The 16,751-nt window shown below is 37.0% G+C and overlaps 1 protein-coding gene across 1 annotated transcript in view; it reads right to left on the bottom strand.

Annotated features, from left to right (window-relative positions):
• The window catches only part of LOC119725765, a 44,145-nt gene that overhangs the window by 17,790 nt on the left and 9,604 nt on the right, over window positions 1-16,751 (bottom strand). Inside the window, exons 15-41 of the mRNA XM_038197328.1 lie at window positions 16,034-16,165; window positions 15,402-15,551; window positions 15,060-15,137; window positions 14,525-14,662; window positions 14,163-14,306; window positions 11,408-11,626; window positions 10,795-10,863; window positions 10,443-10,520; window positions 9,902-9,976; window positions 9,337-9,405; window positions 9,026-9,094; window positions 8,752-8,823; window positions 8,163-8,231; window positions 7,915-8,055; window positions 7,686-7,757; window positions 5,650-5,715; window positions 5,116-5,193; window positions 4,689-4,873; window positions 4,003-4,108; window positions 3,548-3,741; window positions 3,207-3,273; window positions 2,320-2,538; window positions 2,002-2,091; window positions 1,336-1,514; window positions 820-917; window positions 265-496; window positions 16-159 (exon numbers count right to left, since the gene is read on the bottom strand). Coding sequence (XP_038053256.1) covers window positions 16-159; window positions 265-496; window positions 820-917; window positions 1,336-1,514; window positions 2,002-2,091; window positions 2,320-2,538; window positions 3,207-3,273; window positions 3,548-3,741; window positions 4,003-4,108; window positions 4,689-4,873; window positions 5,116-5,193; window positions 5,650-5,715; window positions 7,686-7,757; window positions 7,915-8,055; window positions 8,163-8,231; window positions 8,752-8,823; window positions 9,026-9,094; window positions 9,337-9,405; window positions 9,902-9,976; window positions 10,443-10,520; window positions 10,795-10,863; window positions 11,408-11,626; window positions 14,163-14,306; window positions 14,525-14,662; window positions 15,060-15,137; window positions 15,402-15,551; window positions 16,034-16,165 — 3,233 coding nt within the window. The remainder of the gene's footprint in view (window positions 1-15; window positions 160-264; window positions 497-819; window positions 918-1,335; window positions 1,515-2,001; window positions 2,092-2,319; window positions 2,539-3,206; window positions 3,274-3,547; window positions 3,742-4,002; window positions 4,109-4,688; window positions 4,874-5,115; window positions 5,194-5,649; window positions 5,716-7,685; window positions 7,758-7,914; window positions 8,056-8,162; window positions 8,232-8,751; window positions 8,824-9,025; window positions 9,095-9,336; window positions 9,406-9,901; window positions 9,977-10,442; window positions 10,521-10,794; window positions 10,864-11,407; window positions 11,627-14,162; window positions 14,307-14,524; window positions 14,663-15,059; window positions 15,138-15,401; window positions 15,552-16,033; window positions 16,166-16,751) is intronic.

The following is a 16,751-nucleotide window of genomic DNA, read 5'->3' as shown; positions in this document are numbered from 1 at the left end:
TTGAGTGGTATTTACCGATTTCTGCTTCAGAGTCGCAGGTAATGAAGTCTATACCATTCACAGTGTGGGTGAAAGGTGGTGAGTCTGCGGTGGGGGCTATTCCATCTGCTACACTTTTTGCTGTGTTGTTTTTAAGGGTAAAGTGTCTGGCTTCGTTGCCTGTTAAATAGAAAAGTAAAATACATTTGTTTCATTGAGTATTCGATTTTGATATGTACTTGTGATTTGACTTCTGTGTCGGGAATTTTTACTCATTTGACATACCGCTTGTGATGGTGACTTGGAAATTTGGACCAGTGGAGAAGGCATCAGCCACCCAGACAGATTCTAAGATGGCGTTCAGGTGTAGATCCTCATCCACTGTGACAACATAGTCAACAGGAGGGTTGTCTGGGTCTAACGGAAGGAAGTCAACGCCTTGAATCTCTAGGAAGAACTCTGAGGAACAAGGGTTGCGCTCGGTGTGGAAGATGTCAAAGTGGTAGGGCACACCGACCTGCAAGGGAGTAAAGCAAAGAGTTAGGGTTGTCAACAGGAGGGTTGTAAACGAGAGGGTTGTCGGGGTCTAACAGAAGAAAGTCAATGTCTTGAATATCTAGTAAGAACTCTGAAGAACAAGGGTCACGCTTAGTGTGGAAAATATCAAGTTGTAGGACACACTGACCTGCAAGTAAGTAAATAAAGCAAGGGCTTGAATTCTTTATTTGCTGAAACCTTTTATCGTAAGCATGGTCAGTAAAACAATTAAACAACATGCCAAACGCTTACATAGAATAAGCCTATAATTTGTCAGATAGATACTCAAATAATACCTCTTACCTCAAGGTCAAGAAATACTTGTTCATCAAGAACTGGGTCGGTGATTTCACATTCTCCTTCAACAATTGTACCTTCCTCTGGTGTTAAGAAGCTCCCACCTAAGGAAAAAAATTATGGCGGAATGAATATTAGCCTTTTCGTGAGCAGATGCAGCTAATTAGTTCGGCATCATGCACAAAAAAGCTTCCTTACAACTGTCGACACATATCAATCGCCTCCTTTTATTTTCCGCTCATGTGGAGCAGGTCTTGTTACTATACTACCTTTGCAATGGTTGGCCCTTTTGATCAACGATTCCCTAAAAAAAATCAGACTCTTATTTTGTCTTGACAAAATGTTAGGCCACCTTTTCCTGTCCCTGAAGGATCTGACAAGCTGTAAAAAAAGGGTTGTTTCTGCCCATCAGCGCTCATTATTAAGCGATGATAATTTCCAACTACCTTGATAAACTTGCTCAGATTGATAACGTGTATTTTGTGAGAATATTTTGAAAGGCATGAAGCGAACAGATCATACCTTTATTGCCAGCCGATGCCAGCGTAATTCTTTTACACCTGACTGGATTTCCTGACGCGTCACCATGGACTTCCAAGACCAGAATCTTATTGACATACACCCAGAATTCATCTCCTCCGCCGACCGTTATCACCTCCGTACTATTGAACAGGATTCCAGTTCGGATAGCACTTGTGAAACTTTCACGGGAAAACAAAATTACGGGGTTTTATTGCTTTTTCAGACTTGTTTTGAGAAGAAAGCAATAAGCTTTGTCCGTTTGTTATTTCCTGATGTAAAAGTAACAATAACAACCTACACACTTACTTTTTTTGGTTAAGTTTTGATATTTATTTTCTTCATTTATGCATTACAAAAGTCATGTATTTGCTTTCCCAATTGAATCTTATCCCAATAAATGCAAATTTCCCTTTCTTTTACTTTGCTTTCTGCACACTATAGCAGTCATTCATACACATTTATGGCAAACGAGGGTACAAGCGTTTTCGTAAAGTCCAGCACGTGGCCTTTCCCGTGCAATTCTGATTTAGTTTCTACTGGCTGATTAAGTCGCCTTTTTAATGCAATGTATTACTATAGTGTATTGTTAGAAACAAGTGTAACATAGGATTCCTATGTTATACATGGATTTTGTATTTAATATGTCAAGTTGTAAAACTCTTTTACCCAAAGTTATGAAGAATGAAGCTACAGTCTCTTTGTCCCTCTGCAGTGAAGCCAAGTCCATCTACTGGATAGAAAGACTCCAACCAAACCCTTAATATAGCACCAAAGAAATCCAATAAAAACAATTAGAGTTTGACTACATGTACTATGAGTTAGCCAAGATTGGTTTTAACATGCAGGCCATTTAATGTACTAGTGAGATACATCAAGTGTTTTCATTGTTTTTTTTATTTGGCTTTCGATCAGTTTAACCATTAGCCCTTATATAATATTGTACATGTATATAACATTGTATTTATTACCATACCAATCACCCACCTATTGATGGGACTGACCACACCTGATGAGTTAAGCCACTTTAATACCAGCTCCGACTCAATCACATAGTTAACGCCTGGATTGTTACGAAACCATCGTGAGAAGGAATCGCTGGAGGGGTTATTAGAGATAGCTAACCAAGCACCGTAGGGTGAGACGACGTAACTTGGACGATTAACGACGTCTTTACCCACAGGGTTGAAGTCAGAATTTGCAGAACTGTTAAAGAAAAATATATACTTAGCCTATTATTAATAGTAGGATGACTGCTAACGTACTGTTACAAGTCTTCGAAATCTCTCTTTAGTGAATGTAGCTAGATTATTTTGTCAAACACTTCAAGGGTCCGTATGCGTTGCAATTATCTTAGCGAGTAATCAATGTTAATTAATGCAATAACAATTAATCAACAAATGTGTTAATCATGCCAATGCTGTCGTTACACAACCACTGTCCTCTAACTCAGCGTTAACGCACGAGGTATATACATCATTAATGAGAATTGATGATGTGTCTTAAGGTTAAAGATTATTCATTAAAGAGAATTAAATGGTGAATAAAACGTTGGAAAGTTGTAAAAAGGGTACTTTTTATGTTGCCTGATTTACAGTGATTTTTGAGAACCCTTTATAAGAACCTTTTATAAGTTAGCAATTTCCACAGAAGTACTAGGCCTACATTGGTTCCTGAAGGGCACAAATCAGAAGCAATTATCATGCAGCCATAGATCGTACCCAATGTGAGATGCTAGTAACATTAGCAATGAAGCAAGCATGGGAAATGAATTCACATAATAAAAGCAAACTATTAAAACTGCATTAATATACTTAAACATCGGGTCTTTTTAAAGACTGACAAGTGCAGATTCACGAGTGATATTCCCATACCTGAAATCATAGTAAGTGATGGCCAATTTGATGTCCTGTGCAGTAGAAACAGTTGAATTTGTTTGAGCTGATGGTTAAAAAAAACATAATTAATCAATTAAGTGAACCTCTGTGCTTTTCTGAAAGTTGAAAAGTTTAATTGGCAAGGTCTCGAACCTTTGAATCCTTGAACACATGATCTGGTACTGGTATCTTACTGCATTCACCAAGGTGGTAGTGATAGTCCCTCCTGCTTTCAATAATTTCCTCAAACGATAACAAAATTGGCTGACGTTTTTCAGAAAAATTAAGAACAAACAAGTGCAGTGCCTCCACCTTCAACTGTATTGGTCTATACACACCGACGTTTTCCAATGTAGTGACTGGGACATATTCGTCGGGTGCACCGGTGTAGTTGCCCACAGTCAGTGTCACGTGACATATATAATCAGTGCCGGTTGCCACGCCATCATCAGCAGTAAAAAGATGGCCAATAGATGTTGTGTTGTAGTACAGTCTAGTTGCTGTGATGCTGGTACATGTCACGCCAAATATCCTAAACAGAAACGAAGATCAATGGCAGAGGCTTCAGACTGATTACTGGCAACCTGATGGCCAATAGTAGCCAAGAGGTTGGCTAGGAATACGGTCGCTAAGCAACGGTTAACCTACTGTATGAACTATCTGCATGTGCTACGAATTACAACGTTTATTCTATAAGTTGGAAAAGATACGAAGCAATTTGGTGACTATGTGTTATTTCGCACGCGCTTTTTCAGAAATAACTTCATCATCAGAACTTGTAAGTACGCCATACCATTCATCTGTGATATCTACACTGCTGGGATACACTTCAAATGGTGCTGTCCAGTTGACTAGGATCTGGTGAAGTTCAGGGGTGATCGCTGTCACATCGTATGGGGCTGAGGGGAAACATCACAATTAACATATTAATAACAAAACGTTCCAAATTAGATTGTATACACACACTTTGACATGGGTAGGATTTCAGCCTAAGACCTCCGGGACAATATTCAAGTGATCCTAAAGTTCAGATATTGAGCCCTCGTGTTGCTGGACTGACAATCGTTATTTTATTAACGAAAAGAAAAGAAGAACTGAGCCTTTTATCTTTTCATAAATGTTCAGGATCTCATTTTATCATAATTGTAACATTTTATGATTTGGGTATAGATTAAATTGTAAAGATGTCAAGAGTTCAGGTGCAAAGAAGATAAGATCCATTTCATACCTTCTGACGAAATCAGCTTTAAGGATCCATTACCATACTACTGCGTAAAAGTGGATATTCTAGAGGGCAGTATTGACAGTAAGTCTTACAAATCTGATTTGAAATTTTGCTGAATGGTTTTCATTAAATTAATTCTATTGTTTTTTATTCTCCGCTATTGTAGAATTGGCTAAATCAGATTTTTTTCCACCGGAACCTATCATAAAATAGTCTGTAAGAAGGCAAACAAAGTCAGAACACTTTGGACCTACCACACTGGAACAGCCATGGTGCGACATTCTCAAAGTACATATCAGAATTTTTGCTGTAGTATGAGAATAGGACTCCATCTGCCTCCTCCGGTGTCGTACATTCACCGCCGATGGTGGAAGAATTGTCGAAACTCAGGGAGTAGTACAAGTTACAGGTGCAACCCAACGGGTTATCAGCAAGATTCCTATGAACAGGTGTTAGATGACAATTATAAATTAGCTATAAACCGTTGGTGATTTTCCAAAAATACTGACTGAATTATTATCAAAATAATCAATATGCATCTGATCAAAACTTGTTTGACATCTCACACTTCACAATCTACATAAATCTACCTTGTGTTACACAGACTGCGTTTTCTTTTCATAATACGTAAAGAGCCAATAATTATGAAGTTGTAATCATAAACCATTTTGTACAACTTACAGTGAACTAAATACATCGGCATCAAGAGCGGCAAATGCGTTCTGTCCAACTGTCTGAATCTCATTGTGTGACAAGTCTCTGGAACAGATCAGAATTAATCACTGAGTAAACATTGCCCTATGAAATTCAGTGTTCAAACAACGAAACAGGTATTAACAATTCTTTTAAAAAAAAATTGTGTTTCTATATCATTGATTCTAATACTTCACTATATATGACTTGTAATCTGCACCCATTAGATCAAGCATAATAAGTCAGTGATTATAAATAGTGACAAACTACAATTCCCAAATCCAGCCAGATCTTTTCTTGGTTTAGGAAAACACATGGTAAATGAAACAACGGATAAATGTATGCGCTTCTCCGGTTAAGTAGTTGGGCTAGGTCTTACCTTCCGTATGTAAACATGATAATGATTGGCCACTGCGTTATTTGCCATAACCTTCGAAGACAGAAATGTGTACACAAATGACTTAGCCCCTAGGGTAGGGACGTTGAGTGTTGAAGCAAGAATTTCAAAAGTCTATTACTTACAGCTGCTCCAGACTTGGAAGGCTGGGCATAGTTGGCCAATGAGTGAAGTCGTTATTGGAAAGATCTCTGGAGAGCAGAAAAACAATAAAAATACTATAACATCCCTTTTCCTAAAACAATGAGACTGGAGTTAGACGCCGGGGCCAAAGTACAGGGTGATTGTTAACGATATATTCTAAAACGTCAGTCTTTAGAAAAGAAATTAGTATCACCATTGTGGCGTTGTGTTTGATGCTGAACAATTAATATTGCAAATTTGCAAAATATATTTCTTCGAAGAAAGAGGTTTCTGCCTAAAAAGTCTTTCTGTCATGATGAATCAATGCTCTTGTGTTGTGTAACTGTTTACTAAGCAGTGATATTAAACCAAGCCTAAGACTATGTGGTTGAACACATTTACTAAGCAGTGATATTAAACCAAGCCTTGGACTATGTGGTTGAACACATTTATTTAAAAACAATCACTTCGAGGCACACATGCGAAACCACATCTTGAAATATCAAGCAAAAGCAACATCTTAAATGTGAATTGAAAAATGCGAAAATGAAGTCATAACAAATGTATGAGATGATCTTACAAAAATAGGCAGATTATTTACCTGTAATCTGCGAATTATGCACTGTCTGCCGTTAGTGCTGCCTACATTTTTTTAATGGAACCAACAGACGTTTCATGTTTTTAAATGAACATCATGATTTGATTTTACCTTTTCTGTGGGCTTGTCAGATCAGCAAATGTATCTTCAGAAATGACAATCTTCAGTGCAATATGGCATGAATATGAATGAACAAAAAACAAGGAATGAAATGCGAAGCAAAGACAGTTTTCAGACTGTTAAGACCACGCTTTGAAACCAGACTTTGTAATGAAAATGGTAAACAGCAGACAAAATGAAAACAGTTTTGTTGGCATGGTGTTGATCATTATAGTAAAACAAGGTGAAACAGCAAGCCAAAACTGTACACAACTCAATTGAACATCAATAGTACACGTGCAGTCTACAACGTGTTGTTTTATGTACTAAGCATTATATGTCATATTTGTTTCTCATTTTGGATGTTAGTTCGAGTTAATATAACGTACTATTAAGCATGCACATCATTACTCCCTCCCCTTCCCAAAAATTATGTACACAGAGAATGTACGGGACACCTTTCTGCAATTGGAATTTGACAAAGCTGGCAATGTTTAACACACGCGTCAGTATGAAGCTTGTTAGCAGTTCATTCTTTCATTTTTGCAGCGTTTTGTAGCTGTTTAAAGCACATTTCAACTATTTTGCCCAAACTGCCACCACGCTCAAACCGTTTGAGCTCACCAGCTAACTTGAGTGGTCCATCTTGTCAAGTGGTCCGTTTATAATTCATTTGCAAAATCGAAGCCGTCAACATGATGTCTTTATCCCTTCAACAGTCCTTGAGTAAATTACAACATTTGACATATTTGATCACTTTCCTTTTTATTTTTCTGAGATATTCTTGTGAGGAGTTTTAACTTTGGTCTACGTTTTACAGAGTAAAATACCTTCTCTACCACTACCATGACTAATAATAACAGGTTCTTATATTAACTAAGATCAAAGCGCTTTACATTACTATTACCCCTAATCATTGGGCCAATTAAACATTCCATATACCATCTCAGCTCCCTGGGAGGTGAGACTTACAGTCTGACTACTTGGCGCTGTGCTATCAGTGCAAAATCTGGTGGACTAATGTGTTTTATGATGAATAACGGAATATTTGTGCTCAGTGCAAATGTGTTGAGGCAACCCTAGAATAACTTGGGGCAGCTACCTGGGCGGTTTAAGGAGCAAATTGCTGAGCCCAGTCTACTGATTCGGTATTAAACTTTAATTCATTGTCATCTCCTTCGAAAACCAATTTATAATTCAAGTGGTAAAACAACATATTTGATATGGCTCTTGTTTTCAAAACGTCTTTACTTTGTTATTGTGGTCAAACATTTTAAGATATTCGCACATTCGACTAGTACAAATTATATCCCGGCAGGGGAAAAACGAGGTGAGACTTACAGTCTGCTTAGGTTGGTTAACGGTGCCAGGATACCAGTTCGAATCTCACTCAGTCTGTTGTTCTTCAAATCTCTGTATAACAATGGGTGGATCAAACGCGTCAGTCATAGCACACTGTACGACCAATAGAGGCTACCAACATGGCTATAGCTAACTGTAAACTTGTCATAATTAAACAATGTAAGATCTGAATGCTACATTTTATAAATATTTCAGAGGCTTTGCTTACAGTACTTCCATGTTGTCCTGTCCTGCAAAGGCATCGTCTGGAAGCGTTCCAATTTGGTTACCATTCAGATGAATTTCATTTACATTCTGACCGGACAAAGCCTTGGCTGGATAAGTAATCAGCGTGTTGTTTTCCAATCGTCTGTAGAATTATCGATATTGACAAAGAAAGCACAACATTACATTAGTGAGAAACTATGAAGTCTAATACGTGGGGATTTGTTGACAAAATGACTTTGATAAACTCACATTGTTGTAATGGTTGCCCCGTCAAATGTGTCGCCTGGAAGCGATGGTATCTCGTTGTCATGTAAAAACCTGAAACGAAACACAGAATTTGCTTTTATTCTGTCCATGATTCAGTTACGCAAATAATTACGTTTTAACAAGGAGATTTTAATACAAAGTCTGTTACATTAATTGTTAACCCTAACAGTCCTGAATCCTCCAATTTTAATACGATTTTGCACACCCCCTAGGGAGTTAGGGTTAAGTTTGAGGATCGTTTTAAAATAACGTTTTAACTTTTCATCACAATTTGAAACATTTTTAAGACCAGCGCTAGGTCTTTGCGATGCTCTCAAATAATTTATTGTGATATTCATTTGACTTTTGATTGACTTGTTAAACCTGTCAGTGAAAATAATTACCCACTGTTACCCCAAAGGACATTGATATCAAACCATTATACATGAATACCCACGATTTTCAACTTCCCAACTGCATGAACTGTGTGAAAAGTTTGTGCAATACAATGTGCAGCACTGGTGAAACACATTTCACTATATCAAAATATACGTAAGGCACGACAAATTTCCATAAAGGTTCGGACACTTACAGATTTTCTATCGTTGTTCCATCCACAAACATCTTGCCTTTGACGTCAAAGATCTGGTTCTTCTGCAAATTACTAAGTGAGGACAAAATAACGAAATAGCGTACGTCCAAGCTTATACTTCCTTTTGAAATGTTTTGATTTCTGAAAGTAGTAGCAAATCACCGACCGTTTTCACCCCACAACAAAAGAATATTAAAACACATTATATATGTTTTGAATTTTAGTTTTCACTTCAAGTAGAATATAAGTTGACAATTTACACTAGAGAACTTACAAATCCTCAAGGATGTTAACATAGAATGCTTCTTCCTCGATGACTCTCACTGAATTTGATTCCATGTGGCTGTGTATAGGCACAAAGACAAATGAATATGTTTATCACTCATAAGATCTAAATAATTCAGTTCAATTCTACATAATGACATTTTCTAAATCAAATTATTATGAAATTACTTTTGAAATTTGACATGCTTTTGAAAAGGTTGCCATAACATAGACAATCTAATCTGAGAATAATCGAAAGCCTTAGGATTGTGAATTATTAAGATTCCTATTCACCAAAAAAACGAAAGTGAAGTTACTCACAAATAATCGGCTGTTATCCCGTTAAATGCAAAAGATGGTACAGTAGCCACACCAACTGAGAGCATATAGCTGTCAATAAAACATTCATTTTGATAAGTATTCATGAAGACAGAGGATGAGTATAATCTTACTTCAATTCGACTCTTTCACTTCAATCGGTCCATGATATTTACAAAGTCGTATTTCGTGTCAATCAGAGGCCACACACAAGTAATTTCACACACAAGGGCACGTTTAGGGGATGCAACAGTGACAAATGAAAAAGCCTTGTCACATTTTACAAAAGCTGCCTGTACTGGATGACTTGTGATAACGTGTGACGTGGTTGATTAAAGCTCTGGCGGAAAACATCAGCACTTTTCCCTGTAAGTAATTTAATGGAAACTTTGACTTTCCATTCACAGTATTAAATGCACAGTTATGATCTAATGTTTAGCGTTCAAACAATTAGTACCACCATAGTTTGCATGTAATAACTCAAGAATCACAGTGCTCATGTGGATCAACTTGGTTCATTGCAAATATTTAGATATTAAGATGATTCCTATTAAAACAGAATACTTACAAGTATTTGCAGGTGACATCATTGAAGGAATACGAGCTCATGGTTTGCAGAGGGTTGTTATCCAATTTCAAATATCTTTTTAAAAGAATAAAATGTATGTCTTTCATATATTTTCTGTTCTACGAATTGTTGTTGTCCTATACGAATTTAGAACATTTATCCATTCCTGCTAATTGAAGGAAGGTTAACTTACACCAACCATCATGTTTCTCCAACTTGTTTTACCAAGCATACTTAGTATGAAATGTGCAAATATTAGCATGAATTTGTTAAATATGTAACTTTCCCAGGGCGAAATGTTGGGCCTCAATAGAAATATTATGGGTCAAGTTATGCTAGAACATTTGCAACTCTACTTACAAGTAAATGTTTGTTGTCGTGTATAGTACGTTTTGGACAGAATGGCTTAAAAATGTTGAAACTATGATAACAGACATCAGTCACCATAAGAACAAGCTGCTCTAAAGTACACCGAAGGACACAACCAAAGAGAAGAGACACTTTGAAAATGTATGATTGTTACTATGTTAAGAATACTCACGAGGTAGTTAGTCCCGACAACACGATATTGTCAAAAGCGTTAGGTTCAACATGTGCAATGTCGTTGTCACTTAGGTCTCTGAATATAAAGGGAAAAAATCTATCATTACACCTCAGTTGATCAATCTTTAGTATAAAAGCAATGTAAATATTTTGATGCTAATCCAAACCATTCAAAGTTCAAATTTGTTCCAAACTTTTGGACCTTTTGCACTTTTCTCATTACACAAGCACAAGAATGCTGAAATGTTGCACCAGCTGACTCAGCTGGCAACAAACTAAGTCCATGACTGCCTTGGAAGCAGCAGGATCCAGCTTGATATCATAATGTGTATAGGTTTATAAATACTTACAAATTGCGGGCAGCAAGATTCTTGAAAGCTTGGGTTTTGACTTCGATTATGTTGTTTCCACTTAGATCCCTAAAAAACAAGGATTTTTATTGCAAAATTGCGTCTGATGAAGAAATGTATGAAGACATCTTAAATTAAAACTGATTTACTCAAAATGTGCCTATCTGCAAGATGGGCATCATGTTAAGGAAATTTTCTCAGATTAAAAATGACAGGTGACCGATATAACGTACATAATCATTTAAACTACAGTAGATATTGAGAACATGTAAAAGTCCAAAAATGATTTGTTTTTCTCTAAAATAAAACCTATTCAGTTACAGGTTAGTGTCCATTTCTGTTATTAAGACTATTAGTTATAAACTATACACAAGGATATCATAATAGAACAAAGGATGTTTGTCACGTCTTTTGTTACTACATGTATCAGTCAGGTTTAAGGAGGGCATGCATGGGTCATGTCATTATTCGGATCGACACCAATGACTAACGATATTTTGGCTATGCAGATTTGTACACACACGTATGGAACTTAGGACGCAATGTGTGAGTTATATAATAATAGTAAAGGGTTTTTGACTTTTTCACAAAATAATAGACAACATGTGCTTACAGATCCCATGTTATTGTGAGATTGACAAAATCTCCTCCCATAGGAATCTTCGTGAGTCGGTTATTCTGCAGACTTAATGACGTAAGTGATGTTATATGAGCCAGTGAGCCATCCTCAATGTAAGCTATCTCGTTGTCTGCAAGATCCAAGATATAGGTCAATGGACAATCCTCAAATGTTGTCTTAAGAATTCGTCCGATTTTGTTGTTTCCGAGATCACTGTTAATAAAGAAGAACAGGTGAAAAAATATTAAACAATCATAAAATTACATGAAAATTCATTCTACCTCTTTGCTGTTTTTTTTTTTATTAGAAAAAAGTATTTATAAATACTTATTTACTTAACATGCAGACCTATATTCATAACTAGATGCATCACTGTGTAATTACGAATCCGAACACGGAATGTTGCTTTTGCCATTGAATGGGACACCCTGAATGTACAAAGATAGGGGCTCATTTTGGGCTGTTCAACTATGCAAAGTTGAAAAAACAAACAACCCGAAGAACCAAATCATGTTTGAATAGAACGGTCTCTTACATGGTATCTGTGTCCCTGTGTTTTATTATCCAGGGTCCTTATTCACAAAGCACCCGTAAATGCTTGCGGGCGCGCAACTTCCCCGCAACCCTCACTTAAGCACTTGCGGGTTATTCACGAAGCCCCCCTTAAATCTGCGTGTGCCCGTAAACCACCCGTAAATTTGCGGGACCTCCAGACGTCCCGCAAGCACACCACAACTTGCGTGGATCATCTCGATTGTCACAATGGCGGCACTCTTGGCATGTATTTGGATCTACGAACTGATTTGACGTGCCGGTTCATCTTCCGTGACCGGTTGAACCAACTATAGGATGAGTTAAAAAGAAAGTGACCGAATTTGAAAAATGTGTTCAAAATATTTGGCGCGTTCCATTTTCATGGGCGTCAATCGGTGGGGGACAAGTCCTCCCCCCACTTTTTTTTTTTTAAGTGGCGGATATCATATCGTTGCCCCCCCCCCCTACACACACTTTTTCTATCCCCGAATAAAAATTGTAGCCTACATAATGATTCTATAGTAGCTGATTCAATGACTCCAAACTCAAAAAATGATGTTTAAAAGATGATCTTTTGCTCACAAAAGTGGTTTGAGTGCTCAGAAATTGCCTCGGATCGCACCACAGATTAAGCATCTAGAATCCAAAAAATTTCGGGGCCCGCTCCATGCCGTAATAGGTATGTCCTCCACTTTTAGGAAGCGACTGCCGCCCTTTGTTTTTTTATGGGACGAAGTACATCTTATGGGATTTTAAGTGTGAACATTTCACCTAAATTGCACAGTCTAATCCGAAGTTATGTCTATTTCAATAAAACGATCACAAACTTGTTTACCACTCATCACGTGATGCAAACTGAACACCCATTGAGTACAATGAAACGTGGACTTTCCCACCTCCACTGAATGAACAAGAGCATGGAAAAGGATACAAAAATCACCATCAATATTTAAAAAAAATAGAGCTAACTTGTTTCTTATATATTGAAAGCACACATTCTGACAGTGGTTTCTGTCTTGAGTTCAATTATTAAAGGGAACCTGCAAAAGGATTTGTATGACTTAAATATATTTAAAACAGCTTTCTTGCCATGTTACTATGACTTTCAATCTTCTTTTGTAGTAGTAAAAGGGAGAAATTTCAACATTTCCATTTTTATGCTATTGAAACTTTCCATATTCATGAGCCAAAGCGTGATGTCATTCAAAGCAGAACAGAAGTGTCTCTACAGCTTTGAGCACAAATATATATCACACTTGTTTCTATTTTCTTGCAGTAAGTTCCACTTTTTACTTGTTTATCATGTTAAACAGCTTGTTTGGACACTAGCAGTCGCCACTAGTTTTTTCGAAGCTTTTTTTGTGGGTAACTTTGAAGGAGTTATGTTTGTACTGTTCATATGCACTTTTGACAAGGAGTTCCTTGTGCGACAAAAGCAAAATAGCACCCATTACATGCGATTGTTTTGATGAAAGGATTTGCTAACAATTGAAAAACTACCACTCTCTTGTCACTTTCAACGAAAACAAGTATTACGATCTTGTATGTATTGTTGCGACACATAATAATGTGTAAGAGAACAAGATGGGCTGAATTTCCACTGCATGTTTCCTTTAAAGTCTTGTTGGCATTTTAAAGTTTGTCTGTAATATGATTCTCACTATTAACTCAATAGCTTCCAATGACATTCAAGGACAGCTATAAAAATGGGCTACGTTTGTAACACATGCATAACTTCTGAAAGCATTGGTAAATTTTAGTGATTCATTTTTTTCTTTAAATGAATGGAAGAACATGCTCTAAAAGACATGCTTGATTGGTGTTGATTGTTTGCTAAGAAAACAAAGACAAGTTAATCTTTAATCGAATCTGCCTGTAATTTTTACAACTAGCAAGTTCTCTAAAATGGGATAAAATGTCTTGGCATGTTTTTTTTAATGTTCAACCAATTAGTTGCGGGTGCCCGCAACATGCGGGTCCACTAAGGGAACTCTAAGGGTGCTTCGTGAATACCACTTAACGCAAGTCTTACGTGCCCTTAACATCCACTTACGGGTCCCCGCAACGCAAACATTTACGGGTGCTTTGTGAATAAGGACCCAGAAACATACCTAGGACTTGCACGAATGCAGCTTATCAAATGCAAAATCTTGGTCAATCATTTCAAAGAATTAAGACATTAATTGTAGGAGAGGATCCACCATCTTAAACTTACATGTATGCAAGAGACGTACACCCATCAAACGCTGTGTCTGGTATAACATCAATCTCATTGTTGCTTAACAGAAGCCAACGCAGTGACGACAAATTTCTGAAAGGGTCCTCGTGAAGAAAGTACAACTGGTTTGAAGACAGTCGTCTGCAAATTGATAAAACAGAATCATGAATGAATGTTATCAGACGTTTGGTGACATGCAACGGCAAACATAATGTCTTTTTCTTGGGCAGTAAATACAAAGTTCTGAAAATACAGCGCCAGACTTCTACGCTCAGACACCCAGTCAGTAAACAGAATATACACACGTGATTAAAAACTACACGGATACGCTTTTCTGGACTGACAAGATGTATACTCACATAATTTCAATGTCCACTGGAAATGCATCATTTTCAACGGAGATAATGCGGTTGCCAGTCAGGGTCAGATCTGTGAGAGTTGTTACATTAGAGAACACTCCAGCCAATAAAAAAGTAATATCATTGCCCGCCAGATTCCTGCAGCAAGACACAGATAAATTTGACCCTTTTAGGAACCACATTTCTTATAAAATGTCTCTCTAACTGATGATATTTTCATCCGTTAGTTAGCCGTTAAAGATATATTTTGATAACACTTTTGCTGATATAATTTTTTTCTATGGCAATCGGAAAGTCTTTCGACTTATTTCGTATGGATTCTATTTGTATGAAAACAAGGAAGGACAATACAGACGGATGGGTGGATGAAAAACCCGAATTTGACATTTCTTGGAAACCATCAATATCAGTTAGAGGCTAAAAACCAGGTGTTAGGCGTAAGCGGGATTCAAACACGGGTCATAACGGTGGGTCGAGGAAAGAAAAAAAAAGGTATAAGACCAACTGATTTTACCAAGAACTTATATGAACTTACAGTGTTCGAATGTTCTGTACTCTTTCTTGAAACTGTACAGCAGGTGGAACATACTGGAAGTAGTTGTTGCCAATGTTCCTGAAGTAGAATGTAAAAACAGGCTTTTGATTCAGTAGTGGAGAAAAGAAAAACATTTATAAATACTAATATATTTGTCTTACCATAATTTCCCCATGATACATGTTCGTAACATTGTATCCTTGTTCACATAGATGTAGTCAGAGTAACTAACGAAAATTACTAGGTACATCACAGACTTAAAATCAGATTGAAACTATTTCATCTGGTAATCTGACTCTCAGGTAAATTGATTCAACAAAATTTCTAAAACACATTTCTCACAGATTTGAAAGAGAGGTCAGACACTGGAAGGCATTCTCATCCAATGTGTCGTCTTTCAGCTGATTGATGTTGAGGTTCAATTCCTGGAGGATGCTCATCTTACATAGGTCTTGATTGTTAATTCCAAGGATGCTGTTCTGTTGTAGAAACCTAGAATGAGTGAAACGGGAATGATATAATTATTTCTTTTGACTACATTGAATTGTATTCATTCTGATTCCAAATACGAACATGTGTTGGTGCAACCAAAATGCTCTTTAGTTTCATGATGAGCCATACAAAAGTTTGACACTGCACTGAAGCTACATGGAAAATAAACTTATCATTAAAGAAAATAAAGCGAGATTATTAATTACGCAACAAAATATAAGGATATGAACCACTTATCAAAGCAAAACCCGAGAATGTTTTCCCGATGATTTTTTTTTCCTATCAAGTACATTTTAGAAATGATTCGGAACACATAATCATTGCTTCTGGACAGAATTGACACCGATTGATTAATCGAGCTCCTGTAAAGCAGCCAAGTGACTTAACCATTGAATCTTTAAATTAACCGATTCCCTTTTACAGTGTTAGCAAAAGTACTGAACATAAAGAGCATCCACCATTAGGCACTTGGTATCACTTACAGTTTCTTCAGGTTTGGCATCTTTGCGAATGGTTCGTGGGTCGTTAGCCGGTAGTTGTACAGTGTCAGAGCGCTGGAAAACTGGTCAACGTGTAGTTCCGTGATGTTTGTTATTACGTTATTATCCATGTGCCTGAAAACAAGTCGTCAGGCAAATAACATTAGTAAGGTATGAGTACACGTTGTTTATTCGAAAGCGAAAACAATAACACAGTGTGTATTCAAAAAAAAATCAACAAAATGTCAGACGTAGAATGTGTAACCAACACAGATAATAAGATAATAATTTGTTTGAAAGGTACACCTTTCCACTTTAAAGTAAGACATCAAACGTCCAAATCTGATAATTTTTGACAGAGTTATGAGTAATTTTGCAAAAGAGGTCAAATTGACCGTGGGACCAAGTTTTCAATTTTAGGCATAGGAACAAAGGTAGCCTAATAGCCTCTGTGTGGGGGCTACAAAATGTGTTTAGCGAGTACCCATAATGCTAAACACTTTCATGCTATCAGTTTGTAAACATGTTCACATGCTTAACATTTTTAGCATGAGGTGATAGCAAGAAAGCGCTTGAAAGAGGCGCATTTTAGTAGCCATTATGCGAGTATGTATAAACTCTAACATTTGTAATTAAAAATGTGCGCAGCATACAAAATAGGCCTACACGCTTTCCTGCAAGGAAAACCAAACTAAGGATAAGATATAAATACATAAATACA

This window comes from Patiria miniata, unplaced genomic scaffold, assembly GCF_015706575.1.
Source record: "Patiria miniata isolate m_02_andy unplaced genomic scaffold, ASM1570657v1 HiC_scaffold_19, whole genome shotgun sequence".
Taxonomy (NCBI): domain Eukaryota; kingdom Metazoa; phylum Echinodermata; class Asteroidea; order Valvatida; family Asterinidae; genus Patiria; species Patiria miniata.
This window is presented reverse-complemented; position numbering and strand designations above follow the sequence as displayed.